The 23570-nt window shown below is 40.8% G+C and overlaps 1 protein-coding gene across 6 annotated transcripts in view; it reads right to left on the bottom strand.

Annotated features, from left to right (window-relative positions):
- Positions 1 to 424: 424 nt before the first annotated feature.
- Positions 425 to 23570, bottom strand: part of ttll5 (tubulin tyrosine ligase-like family, member 5) — a 44959-nt gene continuing 21813 nt past the window's right edge. For 2 of the 6 annotated variants that reach the window (XM_026300474.2, XM_026300498.1), the window contains 12 exons: positions 23264 to 23543; positions 22286 to 22403; positions 21753 to 21899; positions 21549 to 21640; positions 21285 to 21403; positions 20390 to 20980; positions 20118 to 20305; positions 17953 to 18092; positions 11861 to 12056; positions 8005 to 8204; positions 4660 to 4742; positions 1598 to 1656 (listed from right to left, as the gene is read on the bottom strand). In XM_026300474.2, the coding sequence (XP_026156259.1) occupies positions 1604 to 1656; positions 4660 to 4742; positions 8005 to 8204; positions 11861 to 12056; positions 17953 to 18092; positions 20118 to 20305; positions 20390 to 20980; positions 21285 to 21403; positions 21549 to 21640; positions 21753 to 21899; positions 22286 to 22403; positions 23264 to 23543 (2207 nt within the window). In that variant the 3' untranslated portion in view covers positions 1598 to 1603. Of the gene's footprint in view, positions 1657 to 4659; positions 4743 to 8004; positions 8205 to 11860; positions 12057 to 17952; positions 18093 to 19398; positions 19517 to 20117; positions 20306 to 20389; positions 20981 to 21284; positions 21404 to 21548; positions 21641 to 21752; positions 21900 to 22285; positions 22404 to 23263; positions 23544 to 23570 lie in introns of those variants that run through there. The other 4 variants (XM_026300466.2, XM_026300480.2, XM_026300489.2 and 1 more) reach the window with 4 other exon arrangements.

Genomic DNA, 23570 nt, shown 5'->3' with positions numbered 1-23570 from the left:
TATGTTTTTGTTACATATTTTAGAGCACTTTATTTTGAAGGGTAATAGGGTCAATTCAGATGGCCAAAGAGAAGAAATCCAGTCCACTGACTAATAACTTTCAGTATACAGTGTGTGGTGACATTCACATTTACTGACATGAACAGCATGTTTTAATGTTTTCTAGTTATTCATGTGAATGTTGTTTGCTACAAACTGTCTAAATGATTCCAACAATACTACACTTCCCATGCATGTGTTTTGTAAACAATCAGAAACAAAACAGATTAAATGATCAGAGTGTAAACAGTGTTGTATCACCACAGTAGATTATACACATTGATTTGGATTCTCCTGTTGGATTTTTGTAATACAGCATGCACTGGCTTTAACAGTACAGTAGTAAATCCACAACATGAAGTTTAACATCAATCACTACAAAAAAAAAAAAAAAAATCCAACACATTCAAGTGTAATAAAACTGCATTGAAAACTACAATGTGTGCAAAGTCACTCTGATGAGAATCATCAGTTTATATGACAAATACATGCATGAACTTCAAGTATTCCTGACACAGTCACCATAAACATATGCAGAGTCTATTGATATATAACGGTAATTTTTTTTTTTTTCCAATTAACACGCCCTGAGTGAACTCATTATGTGGTCCCAAGGAACAGAATATACATAAGGATATCAGTCTGCTGGTGCAGCATTAACCTTCATTCTAGGCAAGGCTGTGCATAACCATAACACCTCTATATGTTATGCTTTGAGCTACAGAAATGGCCAAATGGGGCTTTTGGTGGACAACATACAGTAAATAAATACTTATGCAATAACACAATAATTTACGTATCACATAAAAAATATGACTTATTACTTATTTGCTCTGCACTAAGAAAACAACAGTTACAGGAATAGTCACAAGACCACCAATCATATTTAGGGTCTAACAATCAGAATTATCCTTTTCAAGCCTACAAGCAAAGGGTCCTGTATTTTAATACGCCACAGGGTCTGATTAGGCAACAATGAGCAGTAGTGGGCGTGTCTAAAGCCTGGTGCCACACATGAAAGGAGCTGTCTCTACAATACTAACCAAACTAACCAATGAACTAAAAACCCCACCTCAACTAATTATAAAGATTTTTAGGAAGAAAAAATATACATGAACGACTAGTGGGGCACATTCCACTGGATGAGCAAAGAATAAAACGTGACTTGAAGAACCATCTGCTGAAGGCTATCTGTCAGTGAAATCCTACTGTGGCATCAGTAACATGGAGAGAATGAGGGTGGGCAACTGTTGGGATATAGGCTGGATGTAATCAAGGGGGATGATGGGAGGGGAGGGTGAGATGAAAAGGTCAGCTGATGTTGAGCTCTGCAACAAAATCCCAACCTGCGTCAAAGCTGGGCATTCCTGGCCTGGCACACTATCTTCTCACATGTCTGTGGCTGTATCACAGAGAAATGAATAGGACCCTGTTCAATGTCTGGCATGCTTTCATCTGTTGCTGTTGTCCTTTCCCAGAACACACCTCTGTGAGGATGTAGTTACATGCAGAGACATCTGTCAGGCCAGCAGAGTGGCAGGACGTGCCTCTGGTTGCCTTCATGTCATCTGTGACTTTGCTCCTGGCCCTGGAACAGCTTGTGGTACACAGAAAGACCTGGAGAGCAACAGATCAAAGAAAAATTAGTATAAGGGGCACAAAGCTCATCAAACTTAAAAGAGATTTTCTTCAGAAGGTTCTGTTGATCTTTAGAATTATTTATGGCTGAGGTGGTTACCAGCAGATACGCTCAGTCAGCTCAGAGCTTAGCCTTTTGTCTAGTTGTCCCCTCACTCTCAGCCCCTCATCGTATCGTGTGGCATGTGGCCAGGCATCCAGTAGAAAAGACATTCCAAGGACAGTAAGAGCTCCTGTGTTTGTGCTCCCAAACAGTATTCCCTTTCACTCCCTCTCTGCACACTCTGTTTATTTTGGTGCTCTTTTACACTGTGGGGCCTGAGTGAGCTGGAAAACGAAAACATCTCCCCAACTTCCAATCCGATGACATGACCGCTGGAAGCAGCTTCCTCTAGCTGAGCAGAGGAAAGATAAAGGGACAATATTCTCTCTAACATACCCCACTCCAAATGACGCCAGAATTAAAAACACTAAAGCTAACTGTATCAACAGTTTCTTCAGTGGCAGATCAACCCTAAAGATCTAAGGTGTAACAGAATAACTGTAATTTATCATAATTAACAGTTGGCATTTTTGTTTGCTTGCATTTTACATTCAAATCCAAAGAAATTCAATATCATTCCCTGTAGTTATTGTCTATTTGTAAGATAGGTGATAAATTAATCAGTGACTGCTTTGATTTCATAACTTACACAATATGACATAAGCCAATAACTACCTTCCTTTCCCAACCAGGCACGACAGTCTTATTTTGTCATAGAGGGGCCTAAACTATCCGTCTTGACGTGATCAGACTCCCATTAAAATGGCACAAGTGCAGCATTCATTTCCTTCTCAAACTGAAAGCAATAAATCTCCTCAGTCACGGACTGAGAAGCCCTGAGAATGTCAAGACAACTTCAAGGGAAGGATTGTAGAGCACATGTGGCTGATATAATCTAGGTTTGTAAGCTTCATAGGTCCTCATCAAAATCTTCCACTCATTTCAAGTCAAGAATTAACTCAGAAGGAAAAGCTGCATGAGCAAGGAGAGGAAGAGATTAAGTGAGTGCATGAGAGAGAGATAAAGGGAGCGTGTGATAAATGATGGCTGACAGCTGATCATAGGGAATGCTCTCCATTTGGACTCGCTCTAGCTCCCTGTCAGAGTCGATCAGAGGAGCTCAGTCATCTCGTTATAAAGGTACACTGGGCAGCCAGAAAGACCTGACGCACTCCTGAGCTCCACAAAGGCTGTGGCCCTTCTAACATCACACTCGCCCTCTCAAAACATCACACAGGGTCTCTGTTCAACATTTGCAATGCTTCTCTAAACCCTGCCCTGCTTTGCTGATTGGATTTTTTTATTTTTTGTTCATACGTTTTTTAAGTCAAGACTGAGGCATCTCCCCCACCCTTTGTGCCCTGAATGACGGAAAAAATGCATTCATGAAATTCAGAAGCTGCTCCCAACGGATCCAGTTACAGTAATTGATGAGTTTATAAGATGTTTGTTAACCTAAGCCAGCCTTCATAGTTTGGGGGCAAGAGAGAGAATGAAAAGAAATGTTGCGGACACAGACACACACGCATGATTTTGGGGCAGGGCTGGGTGGTGCATGGCTACTGTATTTTTTCCAACAAACCTATCTCTGGGTTGGCTCGACCGTGACACTCGCATGATGCGATGAACGTTATGATTTGCTAATGTTTATGTATAGTAGGTCTATGGAAAAGGCTCTTGATCAGACAAACAGATGTGTGCAAAAGTGCAAACTGCTTAATATCACTGTTACTGCAGTAAGCTCAACACTTCGCTCTGGATGGAAAGAGTTGTGGAAAGAGGGCAGGATGACAGGGCACATGCGAGTGAATGTGCCCACAAAGCCACAAAAAAAAAAAAAAAAAGAGGCTGAGCTACATTTTCATTCTCTTGGTGTGATTTCTGAGGTACAACTGGACAGAGCTTTTGGCGGATGGACAGTAATTACAACCACACAGGAATGGCCAACAGATGGGAATACCCAAACCCTTCCCACCACTGGTTCTCATTACAAAAGAGATGTCATCACTGTTATGCCTCTTTATCCTACAGCAATAATCTGACCACAACTTTTGGACACATGCAGGCTATATAATCGCACAGCATATTACTACACTACTAGAAAAAAGAATACAGGTATAACAAGATAACAAGCAATAAAACCTGACTTGGATTCTTATAACAAGATTGTAATTAGTTGCATTAGTTTAAAGAGATATCATTATGACAGCGTGGTTTTGGGAGGAAAATGTTTGTGAACCCTCTGGAATTGCCCAGAAAATTCATTATAAAACGTGACTTGATCTTCATCTAGTTTAATCAATCACAATGTGCTTAGGCGAATAACACACAACAATTATAATCTTTTGCAAACACCCATTAAACATGGGTGTCACGTAAGTGAACCCTTGAATTTAATATGTGGAAGAACCGCCTTTGGCAGGCATAACCTCAAACAAGCACTTCCAGTAGCTGTGAATCAGAGCAGCACAATGTTCAGGAGGAATTTTGGACCATTCTTCATCAAAGAACTACTTCAGCTCAGCCATATTCTTTTGGGAACATTTCCCTGAGGTTATTTCACTGGGATCCAACTGGGATACTGTAAAAGTTGGATTTTCTTTATTTGAAGTGATTCTGTAGTAGATTTACTTAATGGTTGGTCTTCCTGCATCATCCAACTTCTACAGAGTTTCAGCTGGCAGACTATCACTACCCTGATTTTATCCTGTAGGATACAGTGTGCAAAATATATGTACACATCCTGCACACCACTGAGCAAGCATGAGCAGGATAAAAATATCCAGTGGTGTTTATCAGTCCTCCATGGGGAATGTCCACTATGTCTGGCTGTAATCACTGACACTGCTATAGAGAGCATGTACCTCCCCCCTGTCTAAGGATTACAGCACCAACAGGCCAAGTTACAGTACGATAACATACTGTAGCATATGACCCACCTGTTTTACCGCAGATGGCATTGTAGACCATGTGCTGGGTGCTGGACACGGTTCCACTGGCTGTACTCTCTGAAGATGTCTGCCTGTTAATGAGACATAAGATTAGTGTCTACAAAGACCCAAAAAGATCCTTCCCTGAGGGGTTAAATAGTGACAAACTGTATTCAAAAAGCCATGCTCCTCTCTCAACTCCTGGACCAAGTGGTTAGGACACGCTCAGATTCATCTCACTGTTCTACTTTGAGCCAAAATTCCAAACAAACATATAAAGATAACTCTTTCTGACAACTTGTGGTTGTTTGAGCTCCTGTGTGTACGATGTTTGATGAGCCATTCAGTCAATTTTAGTCAAAATAATGTGTGCAGCCATTGGAGACTAGTGGGGGTGAAGTATTTACTGAGTGCCTCTCACAAGCTATTGTGACAAGAAGAGGGCAAATTCCTGCTCCTTGTCCTGAGTGATGTAATTTTCATGTTAGCAGGATTATTGTGCTGATTACTGACTATGTGGAATTGCAAACAATGGCTAAAGACAGAAAAGCACATACACAGGCTTTCCTATAGGGTGCATAGTGAACACAGCAGTACAGTATGTATGATAGTAGTATATTTATCTCACACAGCTTCATTCAGAAGACTGGAGATCATAGATAACATATAACATAGCCCTTTTCACATAATCACAGCAAATGCAGTGTTTTCACGGAGAAAACCATTAAAAGAACTGTTGAAGCATAGACTAGGAGCAGACATGTCTGTAACCTTATACATTAAATCTGTTAAGCATTTTTAGGAGGAACAATAAATAAAGCTTAGCTGGTATTAACCTCTCACCCCATAACAGCAGTTTGCCAAAAGAGCATTAACAAGGTAATGAGGGTACACACTGCCTCCTTGTAAGGGGCTGCACAGTTGTTCTTTCATACCATTACACAACCGCAAATAGAACTAGACCACTTTAAGCATGGCGTACTTAGTCAGGAAGCAACCCCTTTCATATTGAGAAGGAAAAAAAAAAAAACTTGACCTCAGGGTTCTTCACATCACTTTCTTTGTCAACAGTCACTCACTCCGTCACTTGAAGAGCCAGGCAATAGCCAGAAACACTGTAGGTGAGAAGTGAATCTGGACTTGCAGTACATGCGGATTATATATAAGCATAATGTTGAAAATGTCACATTACTCACGGAGAGCTGAAGCACTTATGTAAACATAGCTTTACTTTTTGTGCCCTCAGGTAGCTAGTATGTCTTAATGGAACTCAGACTGACCAAAGGGGATAAAGTTTAACCATAAACACACTTTTGGCGGCTTCTGAGTGTATACAATACCCTGTGAAAATAACTACTGTTGTTTCTGATTAATAGGGAGTGAAAGCAGCAGTGAGGCTGACATTAATGGTGCTGCTGTAATTGTCACCCTATTAGTAATGCCACACGACAGCCTGGGTTTCCGTAGTTACAGCTGCAACTAGCCAAACCCTGCAAACAAAATACCAAACAGGCTCATTTATTTGTGTTACAAATTGCTCCTTTCAAAGCCTTCACTGAAGTCATACCCCTTTGAGTCCTTGCAGCCCCTTGAGTTGGCAGCTGTGCTATGTTGATAGACCAGAGAGCCCTGCCCTGCTGAGTGTGATACCAACATGAAGCATATTTGCTTCAAACAAGTACGCTGCATGTTAGTTGAGCTTCATCTTCAGTTAAAAGAATATTAAAACAAAATTCAAACTAGTCACTCAGACGATGTTGACAGCACACATTTTATGTTTCAGGCTTTAAAAACAGAGAAAACATTTTGGCTGCATCAACAAAATTTTTCACTTCATTTCCTTTCCTTAACAAGACCAAAAAACAAATGTCATTAATAAATTCAACTAACTACTGTCAGTGGTCAGAGGAAAGAGGTGAGATTAGTACTACATTTCTATCACACAACAGTTTACAGTTGAATAGCTGGTTAGAGGAAGGTGTTTGGAGGGTCGGGTGCCCTTGAACTGTGTGCCCACAGCCAGCACAGTGATTCTATTATAAGTTGGAGGAGCTTAGGCCCACACTGGGATGCATTTCAGATGTGCCTCAGTAACAGAGGTATTGAGTTGCCCCTAAAACGAGTGCTGAAAATAAAGGGAAGCAACTTATTATCCCACCATTTTCTGCAAACAATCATCTCCGTTCTCCTGGACAGGGTTTACTTTTCTCTGTCATTCTTTCTTTTCCTCTCTCTTTATTCTTTCTTTTCATTGTTTCCATCGGTGCATTTTTGGTCCTGAAGCTTCCGTTTTTCCCACACTCTTGCCTGTCACACTGTTTGACCACAAAAATGCAGGATAGAGGAGAGTGTGAGGGGGCTCTGGAATTCCACATGCAGAGGGTAAACACAGCCACTGCCAGGAAGACAGACACACAGGCACGCACGAGTGCGCACACACACGCACAGGAACAAACACGGCACCTACCCGGCTGTCCTAACTTATTCTACAACACCAACACTGCACCCTTGCCCTCTTGACTCTTCACTTGCCAGGCACAGTTTGTCCTGTCAAGTTAGATGATTGAATGTAACACGTCAGCAAAGTAAGGGTTTGCTCAGTGCTGCCTTCTACTTCAAAATACATCAAGTCTTAACTGCTTAGGGTGTCAGCAGGCCTGTAAGGCTGCACTGAACTAAAGTCTTAGAGAAAAATTGAGAGTCAGATAGTGGACAATGCACATACTGTATGGATTCAATATAAGAATCAAACATTTCTTCGAATCTGTTGTAATCCAATTGTGTCCTTTCCTTGTTCACATTAACCAAGTGCGAAGAGGTCTTTACCACTGCAATAGCATACTTTAAACACACAATCAGCTGCACTCACATAGGTTTGCTGTTGTTGTGTAATTTGGCCGGATTTTGCAGTAATAGAGTGATAAAAAAGTGAGGGAAATAGCTGGCAGTTCAGCCCAGTTTCATTTCTTTCCTTTTATTTTCCCTTCTGTGCTCTTCAGCTTATCTCCAAACCAAACAGGATTTAAACGGCGCTCGGAGCCCGGGCCCTTCCACTGAACCACATTCTGTTTACGGTTCAGGCAGAAATCAGGCCTGTGATGAGGTTGTTTACTGAACTAGTAGATACACCCTATGGCCAGCAGAGTGGGAGCACTCCACTACACACACATTTTAACTCTCATTAGCATTAGCCGTGTTCTGTTGAACTCACCGATCCCTTGAACCCTGTCCACAAGATGGTAAATCATTGCCGCCCCACTGCAATCCCTTAATGTGCTATGAATCTGTTAAACTTCCAGCTATAGGGGATTTAAGTAACATGGATCATTGATTCGGTTAAAAGGCTGAACCCACTTGATGAGGCGCTTTGTTGCCGTTTTCCTCATCATTCCTTCACGAGCACTGCAGGGTGGCTTCGGGGCAAGAACAGGACAAACGCACGCCTGCGTGTGGCTGTGCCCATGGCTGTGAACATGAAAGCTGGATGGAGGGCAGCTGGATGAGTTTGTGGTTGCCTGCGTGTATGGAGCACTTGTCTGGTCTGGAAATTGAGCCTAAGAGATAAGAAAGAAAACTGTTATTTAATGTTAGTATCATAAAAAAATTATTAAATTACTTTTAAAACTTTCAGAAAACTTGTTCTAAAAGGCAACACAGAGACTTGGTCTACTTCCATCTTTGTCCAGTAACTGGACAAAACTCAAAATACACTCTAAATAAAGTGTGTGAAACAAATCTCAATAGCTTAAACTAATTTGAACTCTAATAACTTTAACGATACAGTTATTACTTCTAGAGCTGGTGACCAAAAAATGACATTGGACCAATGCTGGTGGTTGCAGAGAGACTGTGGTCCAAGCACCTTTAGAGCAGTTCCCACAGATGACTTGGCCTCCACAATCACCTGACCCAAATGAAATGCTCTTGGATGAGTCGGACTGCAGAGCGAAGCAAAAACAGCCAACAAGTGCTCAGCATATGTGGGAACTCCTTCAAGGCTGTTGGAAAAGCATTCCAGGTGACAACCTCATGCAGCTGGTTGAGAGGATGCCAGGGGTGTGCAACGCAAAAGGTGGATACTTTGAAGAATCTAAAACTTAAAACACATTTTGCTTTGTTTTTTACATAATTTCATAATATGGTATTTTATAGTTTTCATGTCTTCAGTATTAATGGGCAATGGAACAAATAATAGAAAAGAAAAACCATTGAATAAAAAGGTGTACCACAACTTTTGACTGGAATTTTACTTTGTAAACTCCATAGACCAGAAATATTGGAACTGAATACATGACTAGCTGACTTTCATTACATCTCTATAAAATTGAATCTACTAAATTGTATTCGCCTCAAATTTTAAACTCGCTCATGACAACAGCCAAGATACAAAAGATAAAGCTGTTCTGAATCCAGATGTTTTCAATGTATATAGATTAAGAACGGCTTCCTGACAAGAGTTATTGAAAGCAGGTGCAACAATTTTAATGGCCTTAAAAAGATCTGAGATCAGCATATTTTTAATATTTAAATTGTAGTAAATGCAGTATCTGTGATACAGCATGGAAAACCTATGATAACCAATTATCATTTGAGTTTGCAGTGTAGCATACTATACTCTTTGCATGTCTGCAATGTCATGAAAAGATTGTGTTTACTGCATGCTATTTTTCCATTTAGTATTTTATATAAGATCCTACTTTAGCTAATCTGTATGCTTGTGCACTGTGGGTATTATATTTCATGTATGTACTATTTAAGATAATACTGTGTAAAATCAAATCCAATTCCAAAAGAGGAATAAGGAAGTGTACTCACATTTGGAATGGGTTAGTCATGGGAAAAAAAATGTGGCCTCTGGTCATTAAGGTGAAATATCAAAGTGCTTGACATGAATTAGTGCAGATATTAATGAAATGCCATCTAGTATCAAAACAAGCTCAACATTTTTTGCAGTTGGCAAAACTGAAAAGCAAATTCTTCACATTATTTATTTGTTTATACAAGATCTCTTCAAAGGCTTGGGAAGGGGGAAAATACTGTTTTCTTTCTGACATAATATTTAAGAGCCACATTTCACCCTGTCTTTGCAGTACAGAGGAATGCTTTGCATACATTCCTTCCACATCTCATGTCTTTGCTATTTTCTTTCCAGCTTTATACGGCTATCTAACAAGCTAATGGTTTTCCAGCTTCACAGTGCAGCCGTTCAAAGGGCCGGCAGTGTGACAGGGAATATCTGATGTAATTTCTGTGTTGATAAATGAGAAGCTGAGTTTCCAGGTTGCAAGGCCTATGGTCGCAATTCAGTTTGAGCAGGGCCAGGAAGGGCACCTTTCTTTGGCTGCCAGGTGGCCTGGGGCCAAGCCTGTGGAGGAGCCGAGCAGTCTGCACCCAGTAACTGGAACGTGGACTGGAGCGGCAAAGCAACCCCTTGTCTTTTTCTCTCATACAGAAGTACACACTCATACACATAGACAGTATGTACATGGGCACTCACACTCTACAAAGCACTTCCTTTTGTCTCTTCAGTTACTCCAAAATCATCAATGAATATTCCCACGAGCTCTGAAAAGCCAGCAAGGTGAATTTACACATTTAAAGTGCATTTGTATCAAATAGACCAAAGACCTTCTCTCATAGTACTACAGAGTGAAGTCAAAGATTTAAATGACTTCATCCTGAGTCTGAAATTATGTGTCTAATGTAAAAAAAAAGATTATATAGTCGTACACATTATAGGCTGGCACCCATGTACAGAACAAACAAGTGAGACAGCCATACCCAGTCAGCATTCATATAACTGCAGTTTGCAAGGGATGAACAACAATGACACAAACAGTTTCACACTGTAAGAAAAAGGCCTCCATATGCTTGAAGGACAATAAAGGAAAAGAAATAAATAAAGGAAACTTGGTCATCTGTGTTCAAACTATGAGACAAAATGGGAACAGAGGAAAGGCAAGGGATCATTTTCACAAAGTGCCTTGGGTCAGGTTTCCAGGCCAAGCCAAGAGAAATATCACCTCAACTGCATTAATTAAGGCCCAACCAAGATGATGAAAAAACAGTGACGTGAGAGAAACTGTATAACTAGTTTGGAAAAAATTGAGTGCATCCAATCATTCCACCCTGAAAGCTGTCCGATGGAACTCTCCTATCTCCATTTATCTCCATCCCTATATAGACTCTACAAAATCCTCAAATGGATGAATGCACTCTTCCTGTTCAGGTCCTGCACAAGAAGACAAGGCTATCTTTGTTCCCTAAACATTAAAATTACTCTGTGCAAAATGACCAAGACCTCTCTACCTTTCTAATCTCCTTCTAAAAACAGCCATAACACATCTGTCATGGGAAGTCAGGCATGGCTAAAAGGTTTATTGTAGCTACATTACTACTGCTGAGAAAATCATATCTCAAAATATTATTTGTGTTGTAATAGAAACACAAAAGGAGCTCAAATCTGATATGAACTGTAATGACTGAGCTAACCTAAGACTTGAACTCATAATGGACTCTGTACTGGGACCTTTCTAGTGCCCTCATGGGCAGGGTTCCTTGATTACTCACCTTCCAATATAAACCAACTGGATCACTCAGCCAAACAACGTATTCTTGAGGTAGAGAGTAATGCTTGGATCTCCAGGAATGAGCTTCTGTTGAGTATGATGTTCCCACCAAACACCATTTTGTTAAGTGGTTTGGAAACAGATTCTCAGAATAGCTTTGTAAATGCTAACATGAACGTTTTCCTTCTTATGTGGGTGTGTTTTAGACTATTTTGGACAGCATTGTGCTTAGGTTAGGGAATATTCTGTGCAGACACAAATATGAGGGTTTTCCTGAGTTATAACTCAATAGTTCTCACACATGTCACTCAGAGAAACAGAGGCAAACGAAGCTGAACAACCCACTTTCTGTTTAACCATTTTACTTAATCCTAATCTAATGAAACTAAAAAGCCTAAGCATTTTATTGGAACAAATCATAAGAAATACTATATTATACTGTCACAGCCACTAAACATCCAGGGTAGTAGTGAGTAGAGAAACATTATTCCACAAAGGGATGTTCAAACCCATAATTCTGGAGATACTGTGTTCTTATCGATAAGGTAACCTCTACCAGCTCTCTCTAAACATTTACTAATGATACATACAATGATTTAATTGTCATATTTATCTGAAAACAAACCAGAATAAATAGGTACCTGGTGTCTGCAATGGCTCTGGTCCAGCAATTGTCGAGACTGAAGACTCTGCTGTTGTAATTGCTGTATAGCAAACTGAAGCTGGTAACTTCCTTGGGTGGGCTGGTAACACTGCTGTGGGTTCACTCCTGTCACCAAGCTATAGGCATTTTGTATCTGCCCGTCCCAAAGTCCATCATTCTTCAATGGCCTGTGGCTTGGACAGAAGAAAAGAACGGAAATGAGTGAAAGGGTAGCGATTATTAACACCCACTTTCTCTGACAGATATTCTAATCAGTGTTCCTTAGATATCAATACCATCGGTGTAGAGTCAAAAATTCAGCTCTGTGGTTTTGAATTTGCTCTCTGACAGACACTGAATAGTTTAAGGTTTTACCTCGTGTTGGAAAACCCTCCACAACGCAGAAGAAAAAACATTTTGGAAATATGCTTAGTCACCTGCCGACCAGCACCTCCAGAAAAATGTTAGCTTTGAACAGAGCCAAGCTAGCTACTTCCCACAGTTTCCAGTCTTTATGCTAAGCTAAGCTAACCAGATCCAGACTGTGGCTTTATATTTGCCTCTAACTCTTAAATAAGGAAGTGAATATGTATAATTCCTACAATGATACTGGATTTTTTTAAGTAAGCTAAAGCTAATATATGACAATTCTGCTATAGGCCAAAAACATTTACCTTTGGGTCGACAACAAAAAGAAGAGGAAGAAGCAGGGGGAGAAAGTAGTGCAACAAAAAAACATCATAAAATGAATACACTCCACAGTGTGTTTATCTTTATCTTTCAACTTAACCTAGAATTGATTTAAAGACGTACCTGTCTTAACAGCTAATAATTATCTAGGATATAGGAAGGTGCAATCTTCAGTGGCTCAATAGTGAGCCATAATAAGAGCACAGTCTTTGCTACCACCTCAGTTATTTTACAATTTGCCAAGGAAGAGATGTGGCAGTAGCTAATTAGCTCCTCAATTTTCCACCACATATTAAGTTGCAATACCACCAGCAAAAAGTAGAAAAGTAAAGACAGCTCACAGCATCTCAGTAGGTGGCTACTGGGCCCACAGAAGCCTCAAGTCAAAGTGTGCAAATCAGAGTCAAAGTAGAGGGCAAGCCTGTGGCAAACACAGCCTGGACTAAAACCTTTCCTCTATGCCTCAGTGCTCCCCAAGCTTCATGTTCCATTCACATCATAAAGCCACAGCCTGGAAAGCAAACCTTTTGACGAGCTCCATGAGTTTGTAACTGGATTATCTGTCATTAGACTAAGCCTGTTTCAGCCATTTTTTTCCCCTTTTTGTAGCCTGCTAAAGCAATGAGGTGACCGGCCTCTTTTCAGAAACGCTTAAATTGAGTCTATGTGGAGTCTGGTGTGTTGTTGTATATGCATCACCTCAGCCAAAAATAATGCCATAAAGAGCACTACTGGGAGCTGCAAGGAAAAAGATGATAGAAAAAAAAAATGGGGAGATGCAAGTACAGTTGAAGAAATAGGATCTCTGGGGGTCTTAATGACAAAAAAGGTCTTGGAAATTCCTCCCATTATTTGCAACATTTGTCCATTGGTCTAGAGTAAAAGAAAACAATAGATTCAATATTTTTAGAGCCAAACTATGATAAGCTCTAAAATTAGAATTCAATTAGTCTTGAACAACAATGCGCACTGTGGGATAATAATCTTCTATAACTCAAGTGAAAAAATATTCCTGTGTGGCCAGACAAAGACACAAGGGATCTGAAACATGCTGTCCGCCCATGCATTTCTCACTTCACATAATGGCACATACATTGCAAAAACAACTGGAGTGACCATGGGCCAGTTTAGTTTTTTTAGCTTCTGGAAACAAAGGCTTGTCTGTGAACCTCACAAGACCAGAGATTCTACAACGCCAAGAGACAAACCAAGAACTCGCTCTTTGTTTACAGCAGTCATTTCCTTTAACTTGGCTGCAGTTTGCACACTGGACCACAGGGACCTTCCGAGCTACCATTTTATTAGCACATGCTCCAAAACAGATTATTTCTCAGGTTAAGAGCATATGCTTTCCTTGAGTGCAATGTTGTTGTAAGACCCTAAGGAGAGCTCTTTTCAGACAAGGCTTGTCAACACAACACCACACAAAAAATACTACAGATCACTGTGAATTTAATACTAGGAGAAACCAGAGTTCAGTGAAAAAAAAAAAATCTGAAAGAAGAATAGTTTTACATCTGAGTTTCTCATCACTAGTCCAGCACATGTGTGGAGCTTCAGCTATCTGGGACTTCCCTCTCTGCCGGACTTAAGCTTACACTGTGCTCACTATCCTCTAATATGCTCTATGGTTTAACTTACCATAGAACAACACAGCAGTGCACGTTGAACACATGTGCGGCATCAATCTAACTCACTGTGAATGTGGGAAAATGGACAGTCTGAACTGAGCTGACATCATTCCACAGTATCTCAAAGGCCTGGCTGGTCAGTGTAAATAGTACTCCAGGAGTGCTGGGGTATTTCCAATCATTAATCAATTTTTGTTTATCATGTTTTTTTGTAAAAACATGACAACAGAATATTCCTTAAATTAAATTAGTAGTGGGGATTTCTTGTGGGAGGGGTGGGGACAGGGTTGCTAATGTTTTGGTGAGGGAAAAAAAGTAAAATAGTGTATGATTCTCAATTCTGACATTTTTGAATATAAAAATATTGAGTGGTACTAAAAAGTGAAAAGTTTACAGAGTGACTTACTCTTTATCGTAGCTTTTGGCTAGATGGCATTACAGATGTTTCTTTGCAATTCACCCATTACTAAATTTTTTACTAGCCTCATGTTTTAATGGTGCAAATCGCTGATTTTAAAGTAGCAAGTAATTACAAAGACATTACTTTGGAATCCCCAATCCGATCCTCATCCAATGTCCGATTTATCAGGTCTGCGAAAAGGGTAACATACATATAATATGGCACATTGTGGGATTTGGTACTGCTACAAGAATATATGTATCTAAAATCCAGTCGCTGGAATATCACTAGGTCTTACCTTAAGGGTCCTCCTCCATCCAATTACCACATCTGGTTGCAATCATTGTGAATAAAACCGTCTCTTCGTTTAAATTCAAAGTAAGAGAAATCACACCAATTTTTGTGGGATTTTTTCTCCCATCAAAGACGTTTTACATTTTCACCAGAGCTTTTCTGATTAGCTGGGTTGTTGGTTCAGCAAATGGGCTGTCATAAAATCCTTTGGAATGGTATGTCCTACCAAAATTTGACCAAGTCAAACAACGATCTGACAAAGTATCGAAGAGAACTAAAAATACCTTGCATAAGCAAAGTTGTGGTATTTCTCAGTTCACAGTGCTGGAGTGAACGTAACATTGCAGAGATAATAGATTCAGGGTTATTCGTAGGCGGCACAGGATGCTAGCACAGCTCAAAACACATTAATGTTCACATGACTAATACAAGTGGTTAAGGACCAACAGTGACCTGCTGCTGACGTAATACAAGGCAAACCTGGAGCACCACCACAAACTCAAAACAGAACTGGTACTAGTGAAACTAAAGCACCAAGAATATACATGGACTACTTACTCAACAAATAAACAAAAGTAAACTTGCCAACTTTTTAAAATGATGAGTGCAACTTGGCTGTGTGAGACTAAACACAACAAACTGTCTGTTAGCATTTGAGGTCGCCGCCTTGACTTGTCTGAATTTCTGTCTGTTGTCTGACTGTTTAAGACAGCTCACATCAGTTTACAAGTCCACTGAATGAACTTCATCATGATTGTAGCAGGAGGTTCAACAGTGCTAATAATAGTGAAATGAACTGTGGGTGTATGAAGATGGGCAATACAGCTCAAAGGTACTTGGTTGTTAGTGCAGTGAAGTGAAGCAGCAGCCCTCAGAGTGCTGATGCAGCATACCTGGTAGATCCTGGCAGCAGAACTTCAAAGAGCCATACTACTCTTTGAAAGCCATCATACTTCACCCCTGTGGTTGCTTAAACAGCCAGTGCGCTTAACAGTTTCAGTATGTTTGGCACTAACCACCAGCCCAAGTGTAAGGCGGGAGAGACTCAGGAAATTCTGTGTTATAAGAAACAGCACAGAGGCGAAATCAAGGCAATTTATCCTAATATCTTATTAAAGACATTTTATTGCAATAAGAGGTGAACGCCAAACCCAGGGCTGGGAGTACTGGGACACAAGAGAGCTGTTTGTATTACAAACCAGTGACAAATGGGAAGATAAAGGGACCTCTGTATTTTGTGGAGAGATTTAGAATAAGCTTTCTAAGCTACTATGTATTTTCTACTTCTTTAAATTATTGACCTAAAATATGAAAAGTTGAAAAATGGGGCTCTACAAAAATGTGCCTTCTCCTTACAAGTTATTAAAGGAATGCCTATATTCAGTAAAGAAACGTATATCCCATGAAAGCACTGCAGCTTTAAATTGAAATGGGAGCTCAATTACTGGTCTCTCGTTAATCAGTGTCATATAGAAGAGCTTGGTGCGGCTAGCCATAAAATTATAAATTCCATTAAAATTTTCATTCTTGTTTGTGGAAATAAAAACATTTTAAAAAAAGGCCAGACATTCTTTGAATTCTCTAACAACTCAATACACAAGGAAGGGCTAGACTGGAAAAACAGAGTCCAACATCAGGGCCAAGCTGTCTGAGAGACTGTCACTACATATCACAACAAAAATAAAAGGAGAGTGACTATTGATGCTTACCTCTCAATGACTTACACCGGTTTATCATCCTGGTCGAGTACCATACAGTAGACGACGATCACATGATCGTATTCTGTCCTTATGTTTCCTTCCTGCTCTTCGCAGAGCAATGTGAGAGGGGTGAGGTATGGGTGAGGAAGGGGGAATTTCAATGGAGGCAAGTCTGGAGTAGACAGACTGGGTGGGTGTTGACATTGCACCCCCTCACCACCGCCTCCGCCTCCATGCTTCACACAGTCCCAGCACTTAGCAGCCAATTCTACTGCTACTTAGCTCCGCAGAACACAATTAAAAAATGCCCATTTCTAAGAAAGTATTGAACTAGCTTGCCCACAGGGGTGTTGGCACTCTGCAATCCTTTTCCAAAGACTAACGATCTTCAATCAAAAAATTTGTCAGAGACCATTTAAAAAGCCTTTACGTTCTATTGAGTGTGACCAAATTGGCTACCACAATCTAAGTGTCTACAGTATAAAAACTTGTAATAGTTAAACACACAGAAAAGTGCCCACAGTGGGTAATATTTATACCTCAATACATTAGTCTCTCCAAACTCTACATAGCATCAATAAAGAATAAAAAAAACACCTAAAGTTAATCACTCCACAATAGTATTTTAAGTTCTTTGTCAGATTCTGAAAAACAGGAGTGGCTATGATGGTGTACATCAGCACATCATCTCAAACTCCAGGCTCTCAGAGGAGAGATATGCTGTTTACCTTGGCAGTGAACCCCACAGAGACTTCAACACACTATTCCCTCTCTGTTGCCTCAGGGGAGGGCGAATAAATAGTACACGTGAGCACAATGGTGAAATTTGACCAAAATGAACACTGCAGCTCTTATAAGGCAGCAGAGGTGTGCTGTGTGCTAAATGTAAGAGAGGAAACTGTAAAAATATTCACAGAATAAAAATATATTAAGATGTTAAAGAAATTACCAACTTTTCTCTTTCATATATTAAGTCTATCTAACATTACTCATTTCCAGTTTTTTGTAGTCAACACTGAAAAATTCTTTTAAATAGCAAATAGTTTACACTGATTTTCACATGGATTTTATGTCCCCATGCACCTATGTGTATTAATGCACTGACTGCTGCAGAGCGTATCAAAAATCTTCATATAGATAATAGTTAAAAGTTAAAATGGTAACTTATCTGCACACAAGTCACACTTAAAAATAATATTTCTGCCATTTTACACATTGGTGGTAGAGACAGGATTTGCCCAGACAGGAAGTGTTGGGAGAGAGAGGTGTGTGATATGCAACAAAATACCCTTAGCCAGGAGTGGAACTGTGGATGGTTCAGTTATGTGGTTTGTGGCACCAGGGCACCGTTTATGGAACATTTATTTGGACTCACCTAGAGCTCCTTGGTACATCTGTTCCAGAGTGGACAGCTTTCACTGGCCCTTGGGTTGTTACAGCAGTGTGCCGCACCTTAGGGTCCAGTGTGAAGCTCTCTCTGTCCAGCATCCTGTTCGCCAGGTTCAAATTGGTCAACTGTGGAGAAGCATTTATGTGATTATTCAATTTTAAAGACATGTTATGTAACATTCATTATACTTATTACACTGGTAGAATGTTGGTATTCAGTTGCTAAATTGTTGTTAAGTAAGTCCATAGCACTTGCTATGAGCCAGTGCCTGCAATGTTGAAAGCAATGGAAATTCATGATGAATATGGGTTCACACTGGGTTCCTCCCTACATTGTACGCCTCCATCTCTTGTATCTAGGAGCTGTGTAAAATATACAGACTCCACATGGCACAGCTAGTCACCATTCACCACTAAATCCAGGTGGTCCCCTCCCTCTCCTTCATCCCTAATAGAATCAGCTATTATGACATGTCAGGCCAAATCTGTATACAACCACATCAATTCCACTGGAGCAACTACACCTCTGTATTGGTCCATACTACCCTGGGAACTGTGCTCTCTGCTGTAATCTAATGTTAGAATTAATCATATTACTGTGGTGTTTTATTTACTTTACTTGCTCCTGTGTAGCAATAAATATCCAAAGGGAAAATTGTAATGTTGCCAAGGCCTGCATGACGTGAAAAATGTGTCAGCATGGTGTTACCCAGCTCCAGGCTTAAGTTACTTATTAAGGTAGACCGTTTGTATTCTAACAAACCAAGCAAATAAAACACACATGTGAGCTTGTGGAAGAAATGTCATATATCATACAGCAACATACCAATAGATCAAAATTGGAATAATTATGTACAATAATAAACAGTTCTTCACTACATAAGGTCAAATGTATATATTGCCATAATGCCCCATCATCTATGGTCATGTACACAGGCTTATCTCACTGAGACAAGAATACCTTATTATATACATACATACAATAAGCTTATACTATATAATAAGTGTCTTGGATACTGAAATAAGCCACCCCCCCCCCACCCACCCACACACACACATACACATGCTAGAAGCACTCACCATCTGCACACATGTCTGTGCATGGTTTTACTCAATTTCAGTTTCTGTTTTGTATATATGTGACCTAACATGACAGTGAGTAATTACTAAAACCTTAGAGGTCAGCTAGTGCAACAGGGTGTTGTTCATGTTTACAACATTCTCCATTTAGTTCAGCAAGTGATTTAATCACTTCAAATTGTAAAAAAAAAAAAACGTGAATGTTCCCTGAGCCTTTAAGTGCAAAACACTGGACTGTTTTACTCTGAATAAACAAACTGCTGCCATGCCCAGGATTAACTATTCATAAGAAATACAGCAAACACCTTTCAGATAGACAGAATAATGTACAGTCAAAAGGAAGCCATAAAACCTGCAGTCTGTGTGGTCTGGTGCCATCACAAAAAACTCTGACACAAAAACATCCAGCAAGGCAGAGGAGTAGGAGGAGTGAGGAATGGTTGCGGGGCTCCTCGCACCAAATGACAAACCTTTGGGGAATAGAGGAGAAGGTGGTGAAGGAGCCAACGAAGCTGCCGCTCCCCTGCTCAGTGCCAATTTGCCACATTCCTCTATTTATAAGCATCAATTACCACAAGAAAGTGGCTGCTTGTGAAGTATCAACAGAAATCTCTCCCCCATGGTGCATCTGATAATGAGACCTCACACAGAGCTGAGGCTTGATGCGGCTCACCACTGTTTGGCCCAGCCAGCTTCAAACCCCAGTTCCAGACCCACCCCCACACCAACCCTAGCCCACCAGACTGCAGGCGAGCTGAAGGAGGAAGGTGCGCGGTACGAGGCAGCAGACCCTCAGGCTCCAACAGGTCTGCTGAATGAATGAGCAGCTAGATGCCGCCAATCAGCATGGGGTCAGAGCCAGGTTTACACATCAACAAAGGGAAATATCTGAGACCTCACAGTGAGAGACTACTGCAGAGGGGCCAGAGTCTTCTTCCTTACATGAAACATTACGCAGATCAGTTTACAGTTGCTCAATAACTCAACATTTTTCCTTATTCGAACACAGTGAATCTTTCTACTCCATATGGGTGTAGCTGTTAATGGGTTTTAAAAATACAATAAACTCACATGTTGTGTCAGTAGGTTGATGTGACTGGAGCTGGCATACTGACGAGCGACCTGCTTGTCAGCCAGTTTTTGCAGGGCTGAAATGAAGGACTGCTGGTTGGACTTGGCCTGGGCAGACAGGGAGTTTAACTCCTTAAATGCTCCAATTGAGTTAGACTTCAGCTTACTGGAACTGCTCCTCCTGTTAACTGAAAAAGAAAATCATAAGACAAATATGAGAACATAGCAAAGAATAAGATAAGAAACTAAGCAACAGGGAACACTAAGTTTACCTTGGCCTGCAGATGTGGGTCTAGAGAGCTTCTGGCTATAGATGTGCATGGCACTTGGGATAGAGGAGGCTGCTCCACAGGCAGATGAAGTTGAAGTAAAGGACCGGACCCTCCTGAGTACTTGAGTCGGTGGCCCAGTTGAGCCTGTCTTAGAGCCAGTGGAAACAGCTGTCCACACCACTCTTGGACAGTGTGTGGCCATGGGGGCTGAGGTGTATGCTGGAGGGTCTGAAAGAGTCTCAGAATGACAGAACTGAGACTTCGACAAGGACTGTACATAGGAGGGAGGTTGTGGAGGTGGCGGCGGCGGTGGACAGTGAAGAGGCAGGGATGCTGGGACAGAAGAGCAGTGCTGCACATGGATGTGTGTGCAGTCTAATGTCAGTGGAAAGCTGCTGCAGTGCTGCGACGCCTGGACATCTGGCTGGGTTTTACCGGTTCTAGCAGCTTCCTGCTGGTCTTCAGACAACATACTGACAGAAGGCTGACTCGCAGTGGCCTTGATGTCTGGGTCGCTGCTGGTTTTCCCTGTGGAGAAAGTCCCTTTAGAGGGCTCTGGAGCACTGGAATCCTCTTTGGCGACAGGCAGGGCTGTTCAAAGAAGGAAAGAAGCCAGAGCTCTTTTATCATCAGTTAGCCATTCCTCGGCTCTGAGACACACTTGTTTTCTCCCAGTGAGCGCTAATTATTTGAAGTTGACCTTTTCTTCGACCCAGATGACTCAATGTTGTTCCCCTTAATTTTTTGGGGGGGTTTACAAATCTAAGCAATTCCTGTTTACTGTGCTTGAATGATAAAATATTAAACACAAACCAGACCTACAGTAATAAGAAAAAGGGGAAAAAACACATGGAAGGAACTCATGCTAAAAAATTCTCATAGTTGACTGAATCACCTGAGGTATTCATTTCATGAATATCTTTCTTAACACTCCTGACTTTTGTTCCTAGGAAGATGGTGGCTGATTGGGTCTTCTGCGTGTAGAATGTCAGTACTTCCTCCAGATCATTTTCACTGTTCAGAAAAAAAAAACAAACAAAAAAGACAAGAGATAAATGTATATTGCAGATTGAGACCACTCTTCACTCAGTAGCATATATAACAGGAACGATAAAGAACCAAGCTGAACAATAGTAAATGAGTTTCCTGATTCACTAACCTTGCTGCAGTGATGTACTCCTGAAATACACTGGGGTTAACACAATTCCCCTCTTTGCTCTTTTCTTGTTTTGTCACCATATATTCAGTTTCCTGAAAAGAAAGTTATGGCAACAGATAAACTCTGCTGCATCACTTCTCCCTTGTTTACATAATCTGTAATAATTGTAATTCTTTGGTAAAATCAGTGTCCAGGAATAGATACCTTGTTGTAACAGTGGATAAACTCCCCTAACTGGTGGGACAGGATGCGTCTGCGGTCTTGGAGTGGTAACTGGCGACTGGGCAAGACCACGTTTATGTCTTGCTGAAGGTTACTGGCTGCTCTTTTCAGGAAGCGAATCACCAGCTCCTGTGCAGACAAAAAAAAACATACATAAGAAATGAATCACTAAGTCATCATGCTGCACAAACTGCTTGTGCGTATTTTCTCCTTTCGGCATTTCAGCATTCAACGCCATTTAAAACACTGAGACCTTTGACTATAATAGTCTAATGATCGGCTTGAATTCACATTGATTTTCCCCAATGGCTTGAGGTCAATAACAGCCATTATAATGCAGACTTTCTAATCAGGCTAACTTTTACAGAAACCATGTTTTTCTTCTGTGTGGCCACAAATGCCTAATGCACATTTAACTACATTTAGCCAGAACGAATAGCAGAATACTAATGGGAGAGTATTCCAACCCTGTCCATTTATTAGGAAAGGAGATTAAAAAAATGTTTTCTTTGTACCATTTGGTCGTTGTCCTTGTCTGGCCAAGCTGGGATTGTGTTGGCTCTGCTTTCTGCCAACAGTCTTTGCTGGACTCTCTGTAGGTAAGAAGAAAAGGCCATCCGAGCCTGCACCTTACTTGAAAGGAGACAGAAGCAGAAGACAGGGAGGAAAATCATAATAAACTGCAAAGGTAAAGCCATGAAAGGGAAAGACCCAAGAACAGTTGGTCTTCAGCCAGTTTGCTTGAAACTGACAATAAAGACTCTTCTGTTGCATTAGAATCTGTGGTACATCTGTTATGAGCAGTCATACTCAAATTTGCTGACAAATCATCTAGAAAAACAAAAACAGCTATGTGTCACTTTCAGCCAAAAGTTGTTGAAACACAGTGTATCCTATCTTGTTTGGCACCAGTGACAAAATGATAAACCATCTTAGTGGCCAAAGTGAATCTGGAAAGTGTACTGTCAGAATACTGCTGTCAAATAAAAATCTGTCAAACACGAAACAGTGATATGCTGTACTATAATTTACCAGCTTCATACACAGCCCTGGCAAGCACTGAGGAATTTCTACAAATTCAGACTTGTTATTGCAATTCCTCCTCAAATTATAATTTCAGGCACACTTTTAGAATTGACAGGAGAATACAGTTTATGTTGGATGTAAATATACTAGCATTACAGCATATTGCATGTCTAGCAGTATATAATGCTTTATAGTTAAATTAAGGAATATATAAAATATTAATATTACCATACTAATGCTAGTCATCATGCAGGGCACAATGGTGACTGGTTTACAAATAATAATTACTTAAACATCACCATGCTCAAGAAGGTCTGTAGTTTTTTTTACGGTGTATCATTTGCTAGGTGCATATGTACTCCTCCTTCTTTGAAGAGGAAATGATGGGAAGATGAGGGGAAAGAAAACAGAGTAAGGGTGGAAGATGAGTGCAGCAGCCAACCTAAGCTACAGCCCAGAACACTGACCTGAGGTCCCATCCCTGTTGAAGGATGCTAAGCAGGTTGACTCTGGGCCGGGCAATGTGAACGGCTGCCTCTGAGTTGGACACAGCCTTGCTGTGGCAGTCCTCCTGTGGTGTGCCCATTTGTTTTCTTTGCTCTGCTACCAAAGCCTTGTGCGAGACTGGCTCAAGAACTGGTTTCACCTCGTCTCTTCCTTCCTGAGAGGACTCCTTTCCCTCCTGACTGCTGCTGCTGCTGCTCTCAGTCGAGGAGGCCTTGGATTCCTTCCCTGAGGTATGCAGCACTGCAAGGAAAGACAAATGCCAGTTGC

The sequence above is a fragment of the Mastacembelus armatus genome, chromosome 22, assembly GCF_900324485.2.
Source record: "Mastacembelus armatus chromosome 22, fMasArm1.2, whole genome shotgun sequence".
NCBI lineage: Eukaryota > Metazoa > Chordata > Actinopteri > Synbranchiformes > Mastacembelidae > Mastacembelus > Mastacembelus armatus.
Note: the sequence above shows the minus strand (reverse complement) of the source record. Positions and strands in the feature narration are given on the sequence as shown.